Below are 20,188 nucleotides of genomic sequence, written 5' to 3'. Positions count from 1 at the left end.
CTGGCCATCCTTTTTAACTAAAACAGCATGGAGACAAAACTATATCAACCTTTCAATAACAAAGCCCTGATCCAAATGAAAGATGAGTTGAAAGTCTAACTATGATATTGATAGCATACACAAATTGAAGACAAGAAAGAACATGGGTAAACACAAAGCCTTTGTAAAGTATTTCTATCTAATTTATTTTTTGTCAAATTTAACCCTATCTGGAATATTGTCTCTTGTAGACATACGAAAAATTCAGAGTTGAATCTGCACAATATGATCAGCCTGACTATAAACTAGGGCAAGTTTGCAATGTACCAATGCCTCCCTATGGATCATGAATTCATTCACTGGCCTATTAACCTTCTAAATTCACCTGTAGTTGGTCTCTCCTGAAAATCTCTTCCAGGTCTTGCAGTATCAAAGACTCTCACCATTTTGTTGAAGCCACAATAAATCTGACTGCCATCCAGGTTGAATGATACACAGTTTGCAGCCACTACTTCGTCCTTATGAAAGCAAACAATTTAGAGAAGTTAAGTTCTGTTGATTAAATTGGATGGTGAATACTGTTGTTTGTTGACAAGCCCCAACAGTTTTAGGTGTTACAATTATTTTTTTCTTCCCCTTTTACATCCCATGGAGTTTTGTTGCAACTCTTTGTTCTGTGACTGCAATGTTGGATCTATTTATACAGCTCTCAAGCGAGGTGTGGCTGCACATGTATGTTATGCATGGTCTATAGAGATAACATGGCATTAACAAACTTCAGATTGCTCTATGAGAACAACTAGACTTAAATCCCATTCTGAACACCAAGTAGACTGCTTGCAATCTTCTTTTCTTTAAGTCCAATGAGTGTGATGTTAATTAAACAATAGTTAGTGTGAATCAAACAGTTAATCATATACAAGAGAAGAAAAATAATGGCCCTTTGATCCAATTACTTGTACCCAAACTGAACTCTAAACTCATGTTGGCTTAGGACTGGACTCCTCAGAAGAAAAAAAAGACAGACGTACAAGTACATTCTGTTATGCCACCCTGTTTGAAAACTGGTTACTACCTTGCATATGGAGATATTGTTGCTGTGATATCTATTTGAATAATGATTTTCTCTAGAAAACAACATGGTGACCACACCCTTTGAATAAATAACAGTAACTCCTAGCTTATTCCATCTATGGTGCTGTGCCCCGAGGTCATGCATGGGTCGTGTTCTGGGGCCGAGCGCAGAAGCACAGCTCCTTCAGTCCAACCTTGCTGAGCTGCACTCTTATCAATTCACTATCTGACTGCAAGAAATGGCGATTAACAAGCCAGCCAGGTATATAATAACCTTGTTAGGTCATTACAGCAAAGTTGCTGGTGTAAACAAAAGAAGCTCTGATTATTTTCATCCCAACATCACGGCAATGAGTTGTCACCCGCATAAAGTCAAGGATACTACTGTAGTAACTAAATTACAATATTACCTTACCAAGTGATTGTAAGTTCTGTAAGTGCATCGAATTGTTCCCATGAAAGCGTCCCACATGTGGATGGGATGGTCACGACTGCTGCTTAACAGACTACACTTGGAGAAATTTGATTATGAAAACAATGCATTTAGAAAGTAATCTCAGTAAACAGTAAACAATACTAAGAAAGTACAGTTGACTCCTGATAACTCAAACCTTCAAGGGAACTTAAAAAAGGTTCGAGTTATCAGGAGATTGAGTTATTGGGAGTAAGGAGTTAAGCAGCAACCCTGTCACTGAAGTTAAATGCACCCTAAAACTAACAAAGCGTCAACTGGACTGACATGTTTTGTGTAAGGCAAAAAAGGACAAAGATTACAGGGCTTCGTCAAAATAAATTAAAACATTATTAATGGTTTTGGACTGCAGTACACTGTTTGTTTTGTCACATACTGACAGACGTGGTTTAAGTTATCAAAGTTAAAAATATAGAAAGAATGACCTAAAAGGAAATGGAAATTGCTTCCAGTTATCGGGAGGTTCAAGTTATTGAGGGTAAAATCGCAGTAAATGTGTAACAAAAATCCAGGGGAAATCAATTTTGGTTTTAGTTAGAGAGGGTTTGAGTTGACAATAGTCAACTGTGTTTTTGACAAGGCCAAAATTAAATTAATATGATATGAAGAATTATGCATGTAAAGGAGAGTATAATCCAACAGAGCCTTTATGACATCATATATAAACTCATAAAGTGTAATCTGTTTACTCATGTATAAAGGTCATGAAATAAAAATTGGTTTGTGCATTACTTGTTCTGATCTGAAAACACAGAAACTTTCATAATGTAACTCCTTTAATTTGCAGTAGCACTTCAAAAGAAAAGAAATAAATGGGACTTACCAGCAAGTGTCAGGATCAAGGGAGGACATGAAAGGATACCAGCAGTAATCATAAATTGTTTCTCCTTCTGGCATCCTTAGAACTGACACCTTTAACAAGAAAACAGTGCGGTTTTTAATTGAGTGTCGAAAGTAATTAGCGCATTACTTTAGTTTTGCATCACTTCACTCAGTGATTGGTTTAAAGTTCTCAAGCCACTTTTTCAGCCAATCAGAAGTGAAACCAAAACTAATCTCGTGTGTGTACATTTTTCTGCGCTTTGTGTCGGCTACGTGTAGTTACCGGTACTTCGAATTTTGATTGGTTTACTGGATTGTCTGAGTCCTTTTTGATTGGCCAAAGTAATTACTTTGGTTTTGGTTTTACAATACTAATTTAAAAACAGCTCTAAAGAAAAAGAATAATATTATTATCTATTAGTATTATTGTGGTATGTCCAAAAAAACCATCTAATATTTCAGCTGCATGAAAAAGCATGAAAAAGCATGAAAAATAGAGTTTCCCGTCACAGCAATGAAATGTTAAGATTATTTTTGTAAAGATAGCAGTTTGCAATAACTTGAAAGAAATAAGGCATTAGACTAAGTATATTACAGTATTATTTTTGTAAAATGTGTAACATTCTAGATGCATAAATTGTTAATTTTTAAGTGAGAATATCAGTTCTTGAAACAACTTAATAAGAAACATTTAATTTGTAAAATTTATAACAGCACGAATTTCTGGACAAAAGTAAAATATTTTGTAGTGGCATAGGTCTAGCGGTCAAGCAAACAGACTGAGAAATCACAGGGACAAACATGGAATCTCCAAGCAGATTTATTCCTTAACTCAGGAACCAAAACTGGCTACCATGACAAATAATTAGCATGTACCAGTACATCTTTTCTTCCTTCAGTGGAATACTCTACAAGGAAGGAAAATGAATTCAAAGGGAGCAAGGACTCAAATTAAACATAATCTGTTCTTTAATAGTCATCAAATAGACCAATTTCGATATATTAAAATTCAGTCCAAAACAAAAGGCATCGTCTCGAGGCTCTGGGGAATAAACTCATACAAAGCCTTATATTTATTCCCCAGAGCCTCGAGATGATGCCTTTTGTTTCGGACTGAATTTTAATATATCGAAATTGGTCTATTCCACACCATCTCTGACAGTCCTTGCACAGCTGTCCCAGTGTACAGTTCCACAGGGAGATTAAATATCCTTAGTACATTATCATCACTGTTGGTAAGTATGCACGATCCATCAGGTGACCTGTACAAAATGAAATTTCATTGGTAAAAGAACTTGAAGTTACTGCCGTTAACTTAAGTTATTGCTGCTAAATTACTGGCTTGACTTACTTTTCTTTTTCAGATGCCTTCATGGGCACATAGATCTAACTTGTGAATTTAACGACTTTTTTTCTTTCAATAAGGGTCAAATACACCGTGCTTGCTTAGGATTACATTAAGACAAATCTTTCTTGTACATCTCCTTTTCGTAACTATTATTTTCTTTAACAGAATAACCTAAATATGGAACAATAAGAAAATAAAAGTTGAGAATGTTGCTGAAAGTGCCAAAATCTTTACAAATGTCCAGACGTTTCGGGACTGTGCCCTTCATCAGTGGAATGTTCACTGATGAAGGGCACAGTCCCGAAACGTCTGGACATTTGTTAAGATTTTGGCACTTTCAGCAACATTCTCAACTTTTATTTTCTTATTGTAGTAACAAGTGCCACGCAGCATACGAAGTTTTTAACTTCTTTCATTATATGTGGAACAGCTTACCAAGGGATATTAAGGAATCAGAGTCTCTTGCCTCCTTTAGACATAAATTTTTAAAAGTAACTTTATTTATCAATATTAGACTTTTTAATATTTTTAATGGCGATAATTTTGGTTCCTTTAACCTATTGACTCCGGTTTCGACCAGTTTTAAAGTAGTTTGTCTTAAATGTCGCCATGTAAATATTTTTTACATGGGTGATGGGGAGGGTTTTTTGATAATTCATGGGTTTAGGTTTGGTTTTTAAACCGAGTAGGGGACATGACCTATTGTTTACCTTAAATAAAATAACTAAATAAATATTTTAACTACAGAGATCATAAAAAAAGATACTTCCTCAATGCTTTCAGCCCATGTTACAATCCCAGCCACCCAAAAATAAAACGAAAGACAATAAAATACACTGCCAGGCCCAAACTACATACATTCCCTACTCTTTAGATTATGGCTGGATGCTTTAAGTCAAATTCTTTATCAAAGTTAGCCACAACAACATTAGCAGGTTCTCCCAGGAAGCAACCCATCATTAAAGTGCAGGCTCATGTGGAACATTGCAACTATGTTTGAGCAGTTTTTTAGTGTTAATTTCCAAGCAGTCCTGGGTGATTAAGTAGTGGTTGTTTTCAAAATCCTTTACTTCACTTCAGACTGTCTAACTCATCTAAAAGGAATGTTTTTTTTTCTGTTTTCTTTCACCGTATTGTTGGATGGGCTTTGATAGGTGCACAATGTGAAACACAAATAACTGTGTATCAGCTACTATGGCTGTCCCCTACAAGTGCTGCTACTGTACTGCCCACTATAGCACCCCAGGCAACCTCACAAACCTCTGCCTCCCTTTGGAATATTAGTATTCTTGTTTAGGGAGTTTGCATAGCTTTGCCAGCATCATCCCCTGAAAGGTTACCGTCCTTTTTGAGGATAATGCAAACTATGGCACCATATTCTCCAGATCCACCTCTACAATCGCCATTGACAGCACTTTCTAATTCCAACACTACCTTTTCATAATCACAACTCCAGGTACCATCAAATCATTGTATTCAGACTGGTTTGGGTAAGCCATATCCACAGGTTATCCCAAAATTTGTTCACATCACCTTCAGATCATGCTCTGCGACAGTTCAAGAGACTTTTTGGTTGTACAACTGACGTTGCATGATCCAAGGGGTTACTTACGAATAATTTGTAAATCGATTCTAGTGGACTTTAAGCTAGGTGAAGCTTTTTGGAGAGACCATTATTGTATCTTGTGTACCCAAGGATTAAAAGCTGTTTGAAACCGCATTTTTGCGTAATTTCTCATATGCTGCATATAGTAACTGTAGTCAGCAGTGACTAAGGTACAGGTGACTCATGGGAGCTGCAATCAGGGGAAAAAAACCTGTTGAGATCCATTTCCTTTCAGAACCAATATTTTCGAACATGTCACTGTCCTTGTCATGCAAATCCACTCATCACCTCTCTTTGGGTGACTATATTGTTACTTGCCAAGAGCACAGAGAAGGCTAGCTTCCAAGGAACACAGTCTACTATTTCTAGTCTAACACTGTTACCAGTAATTAAACTGGGATGCATCAAGCCTTCCTAATTGAATGAGATTTCAAGTTGGTCAGGTCAAATTAGTAGAGGGAAGCCAAGTGGAAATGAGGACCCATCTGTTTGAAATTGCCAGGTCGAGTCATGTTTATACGTATATAACAACCGTGATGCATGGCAGAGTTTAGACTTAAAAAAATTAAATTAATGTATATATTTGAAGATGGGGCTATAGAAGAGAGAGAGAAATGATCCTTGTGCACACTTATCTGGACAATAGGCCATTTTCGAAACATCAAATATTCAGCTTGATAGTGAGGCAGTGAGGACAAAAAAAATAGAAACACATTGGAATGAATGTGAAAAATATTTACATATCATCCACTTTCCTTTGTCTTTGTCCTCTAAACCTCTCTTTCAAGGTGAATTTTATATATCGAAAAAAGCCCACGTAAGCAATAATAATATTATTGTTTCTTTTAGACACCTAAAAAATTCCAAATAATTGCAAGGATCATTTATCTCTTTCATCTATAGGAAGGAAACACTACTATTTCTTGTCTAAGTAAGTAGGTGCGAGGATCCTTAATTTTGTCATCTTAAAGTTTAGACTTAATGAACCTTACATTTAGAACCAGATTTTTGTCCCAGATTTCACTACCCCATTAACCCTTTGACGTCCAAACTGGCCTAAACCGGCCAATCTTAGTATTTTACTCTGTCTAATACCAGACAATTTTACTCGTCAATGGGGAACCCCTGGGAGTCAATGGGTTAACCTGAGTTCTGGCAGGTTTACTTAAAGGGGCTAGGTCACGCTATTTTAGGTAATTTTGTTTAATTTTGTTAATTATGAGCTCTAAACGTCAAACTGGCAGAGCAAGAGTCTTTCATTTGCCAAATCACGGCAACATAACAACTGAGAATGATTTTCAAGCTTTGTAAATGACATTTTGATATAGACTGATATAAATTTGAAAAAAGGTGGGCTGATGTTTTTCAAATTTACCCAAATTCAATCCATTTCAATCCTCTCCAGTTTTGTCCATCCATGTCCCTTCTTGGCTTCCCTGTGTTTTGTTAGAGTTCTTCTATAGTTTTGAACAGTTATTTTGATATTTTAGTTAATTCTATGATCATTTGATCAGTGCTGAAAAATGCCTAAAATAGCGTGACCTAGCCCCTTTAAATAACTCATGCAGTTTTCAATCATTTTACCTACCATTTACATCCCTTTAGAAAGTTTGATGCTGAGCTCTCAAACTCTCCCCAGGCTCCACTCACTTGTTGAGGAGTGATAGCAAAATTATAATGAATCACTGGATACCTGGAAATTTAAGATTAAAAAAGAAATAATCATGAAAAGTGCTAGTGAGATGAATAAAAGGGAATGCAAAGTTAACTCAATTTACAGGGATTCTGATACCATTGGGTTGGCTTGGTTGAGTATCGGACTACAATGCTAATAGTCACAAGTTTGAAACCTACAATTTTCGACATTTCAAATGGAAATCGAAGACCACCCCTCCCCCCAATTTCAATGATGAAAAAAATGGCAGGCTTCAACTTGTGCGCTGATTCATCATTGATTTTGGGGGAAGGGAAGTACTAATTTTTCATTTTTATTTTGTCCAAGAGTGCAGCTAGTTCAACACTCAGGTTTTTAAAAAACTGAGGGCTGCTCTATTACTTTGACCTGCAAATGGCTTGAATTCCAAGTCTTCTTGGCCAAGGAAAATAAAGTTGTAGGCCCTACATCACAACCCTTGTTTATAAAACCTCTGTGACATGAAAGAACCCATATGCGATATTCACTATGAGTAGGTCACAGAGTTTATGGTGTTGTGAACCTTTGAAATAATGTTCGTGTATTAGCCTGCAAAAATCGTACATTAGTTCATTATCTGTTTCCATTGACATGTCGTTTTCCTGCTTGTCATCACTTGATTCCTTTTCGTGATTATTGAGTTTTGAGTCTATGAAATCCTCACTTTGATTATCAACATGGGTAGACTCTAGACTGCCATCCCTCTCTTCTGGCTGAGAATAATCACGTAAATCTTTCTGTTGCTCAGAGTTGTCCGGTTCAAGAACCTTAAGGCAATGTTGCTCTTTCACAAAAATGTCTGTTGCGAGTTTATCTCCATCGGTGCCTTCCGTAACGGCTGAATTTCTTCTGTAAGGACTAGCGACCTCATCTTGCAAAACATTTTGAGCGGGACAATCTTCCTTGGAAATACTAGTATTCGGCGACCTGACCAAGCCCAGGTTTTCGCTCTTGAGATCGCTGTTACTTTCAACACTTGCAGCACTTTCAGTTGTTGTAAAATTCAAATGCCCAGGTGTATTTGTTATCGTTTGATTGAAAGATTCAATCGCTGAACTCTGCCCCACAGTCTCACATTCAGTTTCGTCATTTTTTCCTCTTTCTTTACACTCAGAGGTATCAGCAAGATTTGACATTGTGTTGGGTTTTTTCCTCTGCCTAACTGTCCGCCATGTTGACCGCGGAAGCCTGGAGTGAACTGTGACGGAAGTTTTTTCGGCTGTGGTCGGCTGATTCCGACAAGGTGTCGAAAATCGGCGGCAAAGAAAGGTCACTCTCTCCGGGGACTCTGGAAAGAAGGAAAATGGAGTCCCTGCCGAAAGAAATATTGTCTATGATATTTCAAAATCTTCATCCTTTAGAACTCGTGCCTTTGTCACGAGTAAATAATCGATGGCGTGATGTGGCGTTGCATCCCCGATTACACAGGTATTTTTTAAATTGTTCTCTGTCGTTGTCAAATCGAATTTTCAGTTGTTAAAACACAGAACGGGACTTAATCCTTCTCTCTCAGTGACTCTCAATGCTCTTTTCGCTTCCAGCAGAGTTGCTTTAATATATCTACGTATTCACTCAAAAAGGATTTTCCATTGTTTGAATCAGGGGGGAGGTTTGAGTCTTAGAATTTTGGGGGTTATCCAAAGCTAAGAGTTTAAGAGTATAATAATAATGATTAATAATAATAATAATAATGATAATAATAATGATAATAATAATAACAATAATAATAATAATGATGATGATGATGATGATGATGATGATAATAATATTATTATTATTATAATAGTAATAATAGTAATAAGGCAATGATGATGGCGATGGTGATGACAATGATGATGATGATGATGATGATAATAAACAAGGTTGTTTTGCTTGGTTATGGGATTGGACATGTGCACCCACCCACACCATGGCTGGTACTATGGAGCTACACAAGTAGCTATCTATAGTCTATACCTCAAATAAGACAGGCGTAACACATGGTAACATCCCCTGCAGACTGTATTGGAAGTTCTCTGAGACTCTCCCACATGTATTAGTCAGGTGTTCTGCTTTAGCCCAAATTTTCCAAGCAACTGGAGAGGCATAACGTACAAGCAGTATTAAAAGATGTTTAGAGAATTGAAGCTGGTGGGATCTGTCCCTCCATGTTACTCATCTGTAGTGTCCAATCCAGCCTATGAGCTGCCACATACACAAGCATACATGTACTGGGATATTCTGGCCAACAAGAATGGCAAAAAAAAAAAAGTTTGGGCTGTAGAGATGAGCTGCCATGGCTCAACAATCATGAAAACAAGCGTGAGGAGGAGACAGAGAAGTATTGCCCCTTGCAAATTATGGGATTTAAGAAACATTAGGGAACTTATGCAAGGATGAAGATGACATCTACTAGAATGTTACAAAACAATAAATTAATTGAAGTTGAAGAAAAAGAATCACTCTGCATGCTCCACACACATGGCATAAAATGACCAAATTTGAGGTTATTTGAAGGATGTGAGCACCTGACGATAAATTTTCAAATTTATAACAATAATTTTAATCCAAGAATGTTAGACGCACTGTGCATGCCAAAGGACTTGGAGTAATCTAGAAATCATTACTGTAACAATAACAGTAAATAATAATAATTATTCTAAGACAACATTCTTGTAGTCGTTGTCATCATCCTTGCATTAGCTCCTTAATACAAAATTCAGTGGTGATAACTTCTTTTGTTTTTCTTTTGTTTCAGATGTTTACATTTACAGCATGGGCAACGCATCTCTTCTCTTGCTGTTTGCAAGTATATTAGCAAGTTCAAGCATTCCTTAGAGGATCTAAATTTGCAAGATTGCTACTGGCTGAAAACTGGCCCACTGTCTAGTGCTCTGCAAACATGCCGAAAGCTAAGGTCTCTTAATGTTATGGGTTGTGAGGTTTCAAAGAAAACAATTTGCTCTGTTTTCAAAAATAATAAGAATATCACAACATTGGAATGGTCATTGAATTATGATGATATGTACACCTCTACAACATCTCTGTCAAGAAACCAAGAACTCAAACTATTGACCTCATTTTGTGATGAACTCAACCAAGCTTTCAAAGGACTGGACCGTCTGACAATTGTTATTTGTTTGACACGGAAAAATGCACAATTAATAAATAATTCTGCAGTGCCAATCATTTGCAGGGGGCTTTGTTTACGAAAGTTTACACTGCAGTGGACTGAGATTAGAGGAGGTCCGTGTTCTTGCTTTGAGCTTACCATTGAAGGAAGTCGTTCCTTGTTTGAAAATCAGAGTTGTAGTGGTGAACACCTTCCTGAGAGAAGTGTAGTATTTTCATCTAAATTGAAGGAAATGTTCTTGGTTGCATTAGCATCCCAGCGTGACTGTGGTAAACTGCATTCGTTTCTTTTTCCTTCCTGGGCCACCATGGAACCTCCTTCTTTGTACATCAATCATCTGCAAATTTTGGAGGATGTTTCATTAACCAACATTGATTTAGGAGACTTGCGTGTGTGTGATTCAACTCTTCTTTCAGCTATCCTCAGTAAGCAAACATTACATTATTTGAACCTCTGCGGATTGAAAATTGATGGTCATTTGTTGCAAGTGGTTGCAACGTCATCACCAAACTTAAAGGTTTTAAACCTGCACAACTGTGTTGGCTGTTTTGAGCTGGTAGGTGGTACAACAGTAATAATAGAGAGTATTTCCATGTCTGTATGTCAAATATTAATACATGTATGTATTAAATGTTATAAATACATGTATTCTCTATCATCCTCAACTTTTTGTGATGTCTGCCAGTATTTCTTCATTTAGCAAATGAATATCTTTGATGATCTTTCAAAGATTCTTCAAAGATCTTCAAGGTATAAAATCTTCATCGTCAAGGATGTTCTTGGGTCTTTCACTGGAGATATGTACATGCATTACTATTTACTTGTTTATATCTGGTAAATTATGGTACAAACTAGTTTTGGGAATTAGGTACTCACTCAGCACAGGCAGTGTAAAACAAGGATTATTATAATTAGACTCCAGATTGAAAATTGAGAATTAAACATGGACTGCATGGGCACAAATACAGAATACAGAATGCAGACCCTGTGGTACAATAATTATTATTGTCAGCTCTAGTGTATGCAAAGTCAACAAGATGAGGTGTGGAACATTCTATACACTCAAAGTTTTCTTGTTTAAATCAGTTTGGCGCAAAGAGAATTTTATGAGTAAGCTTCAATTAAGGATTCTTATTTTGAGAGGGCAAAAAAAATAATTCCATTTGTTATTTTGTGTGGGAAGAAATGAATCAATGCTTGATTTTAGAAGAAGAGAGGAGGTATTTTTGGCACAATTTATTTTCCCATTTTTAGACAAAATTTAGGATATGGAGTGAGTGCAATCATACAGTTTATATTGTTTTTCTCAGGGAAGAACAAATTATAATTTTACACTTTCACTAGTTTTATTAACAAACAATGGTTACTTTAAATCTTTCTACTTTCAAGCTTCAAGGATTGAAATCACTGGCAATATGCTGCCCCAACTTGTCCCAGCTGAACCTCCATGGAGTACACCTCCAAGCATCTAATGGAAAATGGCAAAATACTTTAATAGAGGTTATTGCAGAATTCAAGCATCTTGTGTCACTCAGTGTTTGTGCTTGCATGTTGTGCCAAGCTGGTGAAAGCAAGAGGGTTGGGAGCAGTGTTGACTTTTCTGGTAAATTAATGAAGACTGGCAAAAGGGTTTCCCACTGCTCAAGTGTGAGGTCAGCAACTCAAAATGAGTTGAGCTGTGAAGGTTGCTTTGAACGAATGACAAAAGCGTGCAGGGAAATAACAGAATTTGAGCTGATACGTCTATCCGTACCTGGGCTGACTTTCACAAAGACCCACTATGATCCTGTTCAATGTAATACGTCGAGGTAAGCCAAATATGCAAGTGGCGGTTTTCAAAACTATGAAATTATTATGAACTGCCTTCAGTATCTGAGCCTGGTGAGTGATTATTACACTGTGAGCCAACAGAGCTCAAAGAATTATTGATTTCTTGGAAAGAAAGTTGTTCAAAGTAAGCTCATTTTTATAAGTTCATAATATTTAACGAGGGTGAACACTGATTACTTGTAACCCAATCTTTTACATAGTGACCCTCAAATGAATAAAGCAAAGCAATACAGATGATCACAACATAGTTAAGAATAATTAAGTAAAGTACGATCGTCTGGGTGAGTGTAGTCCTGAGAAGGACTATTTGAGATGACATTGACTGACGTTTTGTCAACCTGAGCGGAAGTCATCTTCAGAGTCAAGTGATTTGTGTAACCTCAGTAGATACTATAATAAGAACTCTGGTTATACATGTCATTGGCCAACTTATTTGTGATGTTATTGGTCAACTGTCAGTTGAGCCTAGATGTAATTGGCTGTGAAGACTGAATAGCGATTGGTGCGTTTCGATCCGTCTGTAGGTCTAAGGCCAGTCTGTATGACTGTGTATCATAGAATATGTTGGGCAGTACTGTGATAGAGTAAATCAGTGTGTTGTTTGTCTCTTGTTGATGTCGTTGATGAGTTGTTTGTTGTGCGCATCGTTTTATTGGTGTCTGTTCTAAGTAAGTATTAACCAGCTTTCCAGTACGATCTGTTAAGAATCCCAACTGTTGGTGGGCAAACCAGTTGGCTATTTACAAGTGCCGCTGAGGACTTGAGCCTGGGAACACTCAAAACAACTCCAGCTGGTGACCAGGGTGAGACTTGAACCTAGGACCTCCGGATGTCTCAAGTCCAGCAACCTAACCACTCGGCTGTGCTGCAGTTTTCATACCTGGCATTTAATTTGATCCAGAAAATGTTACATAGCAACATGACATGTGTTTTGTTTTATTTTGTTGGTTCTCCCTTTCTTTGCAAGAAAGTAGCAAAAAAAGACTTCTGTCTCAAGGCAGTGTTTAAAATCCATAACAACAAAATGAGACATAGATGGAATTTTTGAGCAATTTTGTTTTGGTGTGTTTGTCAATTTCTTCGAGCCTTTTGCTCATGACTTTCTAAATTTATTCCTGGTTTTTGTTCTTTGATCAATTGTAGTATAGAAAGGTGTCATTCTATAAGAGGTGTGTATGACACTTTGGTAGCAGTTCAAAACTGGACAAGCCTACAGAGACTCACATTAGCAGGTACATGCTGCATTAAGAACTCATTCATATTGGTGTAGAAACTTAAACAATGAAAAGACCTAGGCCTGTAGGATGAATGACAAGCCAAAAATGTGGATATCTCTACTGGTCGTTGTACAGTTGCCAATGATGTACATGCAGTCATCCTTGCTATGAAAAGAAATTCACAAAAACCTTTGCAAATACTTTGGTGTTTTTCTGGAAAAGTTGAACGGTTGCATTTTGAGAAAAGAAAAGTTTGCGTGCCTTGAACAACTTGGGCCTGATTTCTAACTCATGAAACCCTGCCAGGATACTGTCAGATGTGGCAAAATGGAAACGAGAAACCTTACTGTATTCATTAAAATGTAATGGCTCCTGATCATGAGTTTTGAGCCCTATGTGAGGGAAACACTTAAAGTAGCAGCTGAGATTAATTAATGAGCTTGTAGACACCACAGTACATGCAAAACTGCAAAAAAGACTGTTTGTGGAATAAATGAAAGTGTGTGCAGGACTTAAAAGTAATTAAATGCATGCTGATGTTAATAAGCATTACAAAGTTGTATGGGCCTCTTTTCACTTCTACTCAATTTCACCATTACTTATGTATAGAACAAGAACTGCGGGTGATAATCAAGTGTCACTTTAACACTATTCCTCAAGTATACGTAAAAACTGATGAAAATGTTCATTAACTGAAAAGAACACAAACGTCAGCATTGACTATGCTTTTGTGAATGTATGTGGGTGGCACATAATAGACTTAAGGCGCGTTCGATTGACCCTATTCCGGAATAAGAATACTTGGAGTGATGACTTAAAACGGTATGTCCAGCGTTTTGAAGCAACAAGGATAATAAAGATATGTTTAAAGTAGCATTTTAGCAGGTGTTTGACAATTTTATTGTGAATCTTCGTAAGAACAAAGGATTTCTAACTTCTATTCCATGTATTCCTATTCCGGAATACGGTCAATCAAACGCAGCCTTAATGGGACACTGTGTGATGTTTATCAAAATTGGGTGCACACTTTGACCCATTGCTTCCTATGAGTGAGACTTGATTTTACTCTGTCAAATGCCAAACGATTTTACTCATCAATTGGGGGGGGGGGGGGGGGGGGGGGAGGGGTGGTTTAGGAGTCAATGGGTTAACAATCTACATCCAGTCAAAAGCTACATGTATATGTCCCCTTTAATACTTCCCCTCCTGGTTCCGATTGTTCAAAAGCCAATTAATGCTAATGCCTGGTAGGTTAAAAATTAACCAAGGAGTTTATTTCTGTTCTCCCAAATGCTGTTCAATGCTGATATTTGGCAAGATTTTGCATTAGAAGAAGTCAATTTTGAAAAACAAAAATTAAAGCAAAATTTAAAATGAAACTTTCACCAAAAAGTTGAAAACATGAAACAAACGTTTATGCTTAAAGTGCATCGTGCCTTACCGTGGCCACCCAACAAAGTTTCACATTTGACAGTTATGTGTAAATACGTCAACTCGACAACCCATGCAACGGCATTCAACTTACAACCGTACGAGCTTTGCAAGGAGGTGTGACTGTCAATCAAATTCACACACCCTTATTGGAGGATAATTTTTAAAAAACTTTGTTAGGTGGCTACGGTAAGGTGCGTTGCACTGTAAATCCTCAATTAAGTTAACAGGCTTTTGAACAACCTGGCCTTGGACGTAAGCATTTGAAAGGGATATGAGCAATATAGGTACCCCTCCCTAACTCTCTATCAGTAACTTGTCGGTAACCTGTCGTTAATGTGTTGGTAATCTGTTAGCCGACAGTGGACCAACTGTCGGTTGAGGTGAGCTGTTCTTCACTTTTACCCACCATTGGCTACGGTAACTTTTGCACTTTTTCTTTTCATTATTATAGTGCCATTTATGAAAGGCAACTTGAAATTCCTTACCGTTATAACACAGAACTGCTCCAAACTTCAGTTCTTATCTCTGGCAGTGATGGCTAGTCTTGGACATTCAGGCAATGTTGTCCTTCTTCAACAAGCACTTTCTTATTGTCATCAACTGAGAGACTTAAGGTACAAGACACAGTTTAGTCAGATTCAGTAGAAACCTAAAATATTTTTAAAGGGTGGCTAAATTATGCCATTAATTGGCTCCCAATATACCTTTTTTGTATCAGGTTTGAAGTGATGAACTGCGTGCTTTAAGATCACAAGGCAAAGGTTGTGTTCTTCTGGAAGGAACCATCTTCTATTAGCTTGATTTTTTCTCATTTTGTTGAGTGAAAGCCGTTTTAGTTGGTTGTCTCAGCCTCCTCCAAATAAAAAAAATATCTTAATTGAAATTGTTGCACACAATGGAGAATACCAGATTTCCTCTTTGCACACTTTTTAAAGTGGTCACGCATCACATTACAGGCGAGTTAAAGTCAAAGTAAACAACACAGAGAAATCAGGTGTTATGACTCTTCCTGAGAGTTCCTCCTCCATTTTCAACCAAAAATGGTTAAAAAAAAAAGTTACAACTCCCACAATGCAAGCCATTTTTAGTTGAAATGTTCAGTTGATCCAGTAGAACAGGACCAGAGAGATATTACAGTTTAATGCAGAAAAATAAAATCAAGAGTGGCAAAATGATAAGTATTTGGTCCTTTTTACATCAAGCTGTGCACACAACTTGCACAGTAGGCTCATTCAGCAACAGAACGGGAACATCAGTTGATAATGGCGCATGCAAAAAAAGATTAGCTGGTTCAGATCAGAGTAGAATTCAGACTATTCCGTATGCTCTCTGTCATCAACAGAGGTTCCCATTCTGAGCTAGATCAACCTACTGTCTGCAAAATCAGCCACCTGTAGCTAGGAACCTGTGATTGGACTTTCACAATTATTACCATTTTTAGGCAAATGTGGAAAAATAAAGATATCTAAGTATATAATAATTATTGTGTTTTAATATATACAGACTGGAGCAGCCAAGCTTTGGAATTACAGAGTCCTTTATGCTGACCCTAGGGCAACTAAAACATCTTGAACGAGTCTGCATCATTGCAAAAGGGGGAACTATGAAAATGTATCCTCAAGCAGTCCTCTCAGTGTTTGAAAAGGTATGTGAATTATTGCATTAACACTTGCTGAGTCCTGCTAAATTTAACCAGCATGAAGTAGAATCTTGTAGAATTGTACTTTCTGATGCCTCTTTCCCAAATAGACCCTTCTACAAAATGGCAGCCGAAAATGCAAATACGTTAAAATTAAAAACTAATGCCAGAAATAGAAAGAACACCTTTACTTAAGTAACCCTGCAAAGTTTTGGCATATCAGGTGTATAATTTATATCAGCTGAGAAAATGTAAGTTGACTGATATAACAGCTAAAACGATAAAACTTTGCAGGGTTACTTATAATAAGTAAAGGTGCTCTTTCTATTTCTGGTATCAGTTTTTCATTCAGTTCAATTTTAACTCGTTCAAATCCGCTTTTAGGTAAATAAAAATTAATGCAATAATTGTGAAAATTTGTGAATAACTTGTGAAAGCTGATTGCGAGTGGGACTTTGAACGAGATGTTCAGCGAGTTTGCCGAATATCAGAAAGGACTCTGAAGACTCTGAAGAGTCGCTTGGCAGCAACAAAACAACTGTTGTCAGACTAGCCATTACAGTATTCACAAGTCAAGTATCACAAATAAAATGTAAACTGTTTTGTAGGTTATATTTGTAGGTATCTGTTTTTTCTCATAGTGGCATATATGGTTCTTTTTCACACTTGTTACTCCGATTTGTTATCAACTCTGTATTCTTTTGAGTTGTTCTGGTCCAGTGAATAGGACGCTTGATTTGCATGTAGTTGTGCCATGTTCCGAATCCAACTCTGATCACTGGCTAGGTATGCCGTAATCAGTCCCAATGCACTCTTTGCCTCCTGTCAGTAATGTTATGTATCATTTGAATAGTCTCTGTCAGTATTTAACCCTTTCACTCCCAAGAGTGCCACTTATAGATTTTACTCTGTCTAATGCCAGACGATTTTACTCGTCAATGGGGAACCCCACGGGGGTGAAAGGGTTAAGTCTAGTTCCTATGGAGTAGCTTGCTTGCCAAGTGCACTTTTTCCATGAAGAAATAATTTTCTGGTCCCAATTGTTCAAAGCCTGAGTAACTCTACCCAGTGGATAAGTCATTTAATTTCCAACAGTTTAAACCTGTCCAAAGATTTCAGTATTTCCTCTTGAACGGTGAACTTGTATGCACACTTGGCTAAGCACATCTAAGTAAAAGTGTGTAGGAAAAACCCTGGCCAATGGTAAATGTAAAGTATAATCTGGATAGCGACTTTAATAAGTATCCACTGGATAGAACTAAGGGGCTTTTAATCAACTGGGGCGTGGCACTCAATGCACGACCCCATAAGCTGCATAGCTTTTGTTATCATCATGCTAAAATAAAGGCTGTCTGTCTGTCTGTCTGATGACAGCCAGACTCAACCGGCTAAATGTTTGAGAGGATAAGTTCTCTTTAGAAAATTTAACTCCCCCAGTGTATTTGGTTGCCTTTTTCTTGCAGTGTTGTAAGCTGTATTTCTTTCAAGTGCTCTGTGACATAACACTCAAAGCCAGCAGAGCCCTAGTGGATGCTGTTACTCAAAGGTGTGCATAATAAGTATTGTCACTTTCTCTCTAAACATTGTCCGACAATTTTGAAAGTGCATTATTTCTTTATTTGGCCAATCCTACATGTGGAATATAATGGTTTTTCCCTTGTCATAAACTGCGGCGAGAGGGCAGGAGCGATGGGGGAAAGCATTTGTCTGCTTGAAACATCTTAAAGTTCCAGAGGCAAAAAAAGACAGTTGACTACCGCGGTGGGTTAACCGGTCCCTGGGCCGTTACTCGAAAGTCCCGAAACTTTACTGACCATTTCCGGGTGTCACAATTCCCTCTGTATCTCAAGAACAGATAGGAATTAAGTCGTTAAATTTCGCAGTCAGTTTGCTTTTTGTTACCTTGAAACATGTTAAAGAATCGGCGTTCTTGTATAATCGGTTGGCTGGTTTACAAATGGCTTTTCAGGGCCGAAACGTTTTTGGGACTTTCGAGAAATGGCCCCTGGATCGCTGTAGCTTCCGTCTAGAGCAGTTTGCAGTCAATTAGTGGAAAGTCAAATTTTCTTACGTAACTACGTTTGCCAATCACGATGGAAAAGTTGGTTTTACCAAACGAGTCGACAACGGTTAAGTAACCACAGTAAGAGACATGAGAGCTGACGTTTCAAGCGTTCCCTATTTGTCAGAGTGGCAACCGGTCGTTCTGCGCTTTTGCGACCCAGACGGCAACCGGAAGTGAGCTGTTTTCTCTTTTAACTTGTCTTTACACAAAACATTTACATTGCTGAGTATCTTTTCTCCATTAGAGATGATTAGTATAAAAAATCTGGGAGACACCACTGTCCTTGCACACGAAATGTTCTCTTCCGGTTGCCGTCTGCGTCTCAAAAACGCGCGTGCTTAAGCTCCCTATTGGGTCGACTCTGTGGCAGAACGACCTGTATTCGGATTTTTCCGATCATCCCCTATAGCTCAGTGGTGTTGCATGCGAACTAGTAATCAGAAGGTCGTATGTTCGACTCCTGCAAAGGAACACTCCCGAGTCACCATTCTCAGCAGTTACCAACTTCAGTCGTGTCTTACACTTTGTGACTCAGACAGTGCAAGACAAATAAATAATAAAGCAAAAGTAAATTAATAGAATTTCAAAGGAAAAGTTGCATTTTTCGTGGTTATTCCAATTATATAGCTTGGGGTCGCTGATTGCCATTTACATCTAAATGTTCCATCACCCGGCAAGTGTCCATAACTTTTGGCTGTTTCTGCTAAAGGTGGCCTCATATTGAGACATCACTGCCAGGTCAGCGACTTTTTGCTGGAGAGAGTACAACAGACCACAGCGCTGGGAACTCTGTTTCCTACTTTTTCCAATAACAGTAAGGGAAAATGATGTTTTTTTTTTGCTTTTATGAAACAGGTTTGCAAAGGCTCGGCCTGGTCTTGTGATGTCAGTGGTTCCATTTCGTGACTCTCGTACCCAGTTGCTTTCATTTGACATTGCCAAGTCTATTCCAGTGGTCCATTTCAAAGAAATGTTTCTATTTGGCTCCACAGTTGCGACCAAACTTCCTGTTTAAAGTCACTTTTATTAAGTAACTTACTGTAATCCTTTGGCAAATAGTGACATTGGCTTGGTCGATAAATGACGTTTTAGACTTAATCAGAGCAAGGCAATAAGTATACTTTACTTGTAAGATTGTCAGGATTTCGGTTAATTCAGGTCCAAAATACAATGATGAATTGATTTCCATAGTCTCCGGTCAAAGAATGATTACGTTCTCCCACATCTAAACGATTCCTCCGTCTTCTTTCAATGTGTTACCCACGAGCCATCGCGACCCTTCAGTTTAAGAGCTTGCGCGATTCAGTTGCGAGTACCTTGCGAGTACGTATAACGAACCATTAAAACTTAAGACAAATAAAGCGTACCCTAATTGCTTAAAGAAACACCGGGGTTTTGAATAACTTATGAGCGCAGCAGAAGCGGTTCTTACTGCAAATTATTATGTAACTAAGCTTGAAAAAAGAATTAAACTTGTTTTACCTGAATAATACTATAATAACACTAGAGTAATACTATAATGTACTGCTCAGTGCTACTTCTGCTACTAAGCGATTTGTGTTGGAGTCATGGCCCGAGCTGGTCGCCTGCGAAATCTTTATGACTAAATTTAACAAAATGTTAACATTTGGCAAGATACACCGCCAAAGGTCTGCTTTGAAACTGGTTTTGTAATCAAAACAAGCAAGCAAGGTGAAATCCGTAGTCTATGAGTTTTAGCCGCAATATAAAAAAAAAAAGTTTAACTGCGGCACAAGGTATCCCAAGTAAGCGCTTGCACAGTGTCTTGTTTTAATGAGTGGTGCCACGTGCAAATTATATTTATCATTGACTCTATATTGGTTGAACAACAGCCATTTCTCAGAACAATCTCAGGCTCAAATTGCAAAAATATAAG

General features: G+C 37.7%; 2 protein-coding genes across 2 annotated transcripts; one reads left to right on the top strand and one right to left on the bottom strand.

Annotated features, from left to right (window-relative positions):
* Positions 1 to 446: 446 nt before the first annotated feature.
* On the bottom strand, positions 447 to 8,145 carry LOC137983692 (telomerase Cajal body protein 1-like). The gene is made up of 6 exons (XM_068830853.1): positions 7,559 to 8,145; positions 6,890 to 6,994; positions 3,498 to 3,609; positions 2,349 to 2,437; positions 1,469 to 1,564; positions 447 to 497 (listed from the first exon to the last, which is right to left on the bottom strand). Exons 1-5 carry the CDS (start codon positions 8,128 to 8,130, stop codon positions 1,552 to 1,554), a joined length of 891 nt encoding a protein of 296 aa, XP_068686954.1. The 5' UTR covers positions 8,131 to 8,145; the 3' UTR covers positions 447 to 497; positions 1,469 to 1,551.
* A 19-nt stretch (positions 8,146 to 8,164) lies between these two features.
* Positions 8,165 to 20,030, top strand: LOC137983688 (F-box/LRR-repeat protein 18-like). The gene is made up of 8 exons (XM_068830849.1): positions 8,165 to 8,422; positions 9,732 to 10,662; positions 11,496 to 11,914; positions 13,080 to 13,168; positions 15,039 to 15,201; positions 16,091 to 16,232; positions 17,690 to 17,772; positions 19,147 to 20,030. Exons 1-8 carry the CDS (start codon positions 8,298 to 8,300, stop codon positions 19,304 to 19,306), a joined length of 2,112 nt encoding a protein of 703 aa, XP_068686950.1. The 5' UTR covers positions 8,165 to 8,297; the 3' UTR covers positions 19,307 to 20,030.
* Positions 20,031 to 20,188: the final 158 nt, after the last annotated feature.

This window comes from Montipora foliosa, chromosome 13 (assembly GCF_036669935.1).
Source record: "Montipora foliosa isolate CH-2021 chromosome 13, ASM3666993v2, whole genome shotgun sequence".
Lineage (NCBI taxonomy): Eukaryota > Metazoa > Cnidaria > Anthozoa > Scleractinia > Acroporidae > Montipora > Montipora foliosa.
The sequence above is the reverse complement of the archived record's forward strand: the minus strand, read 5'-3'. Positions and strand labels throughout refer to the sequence as shown.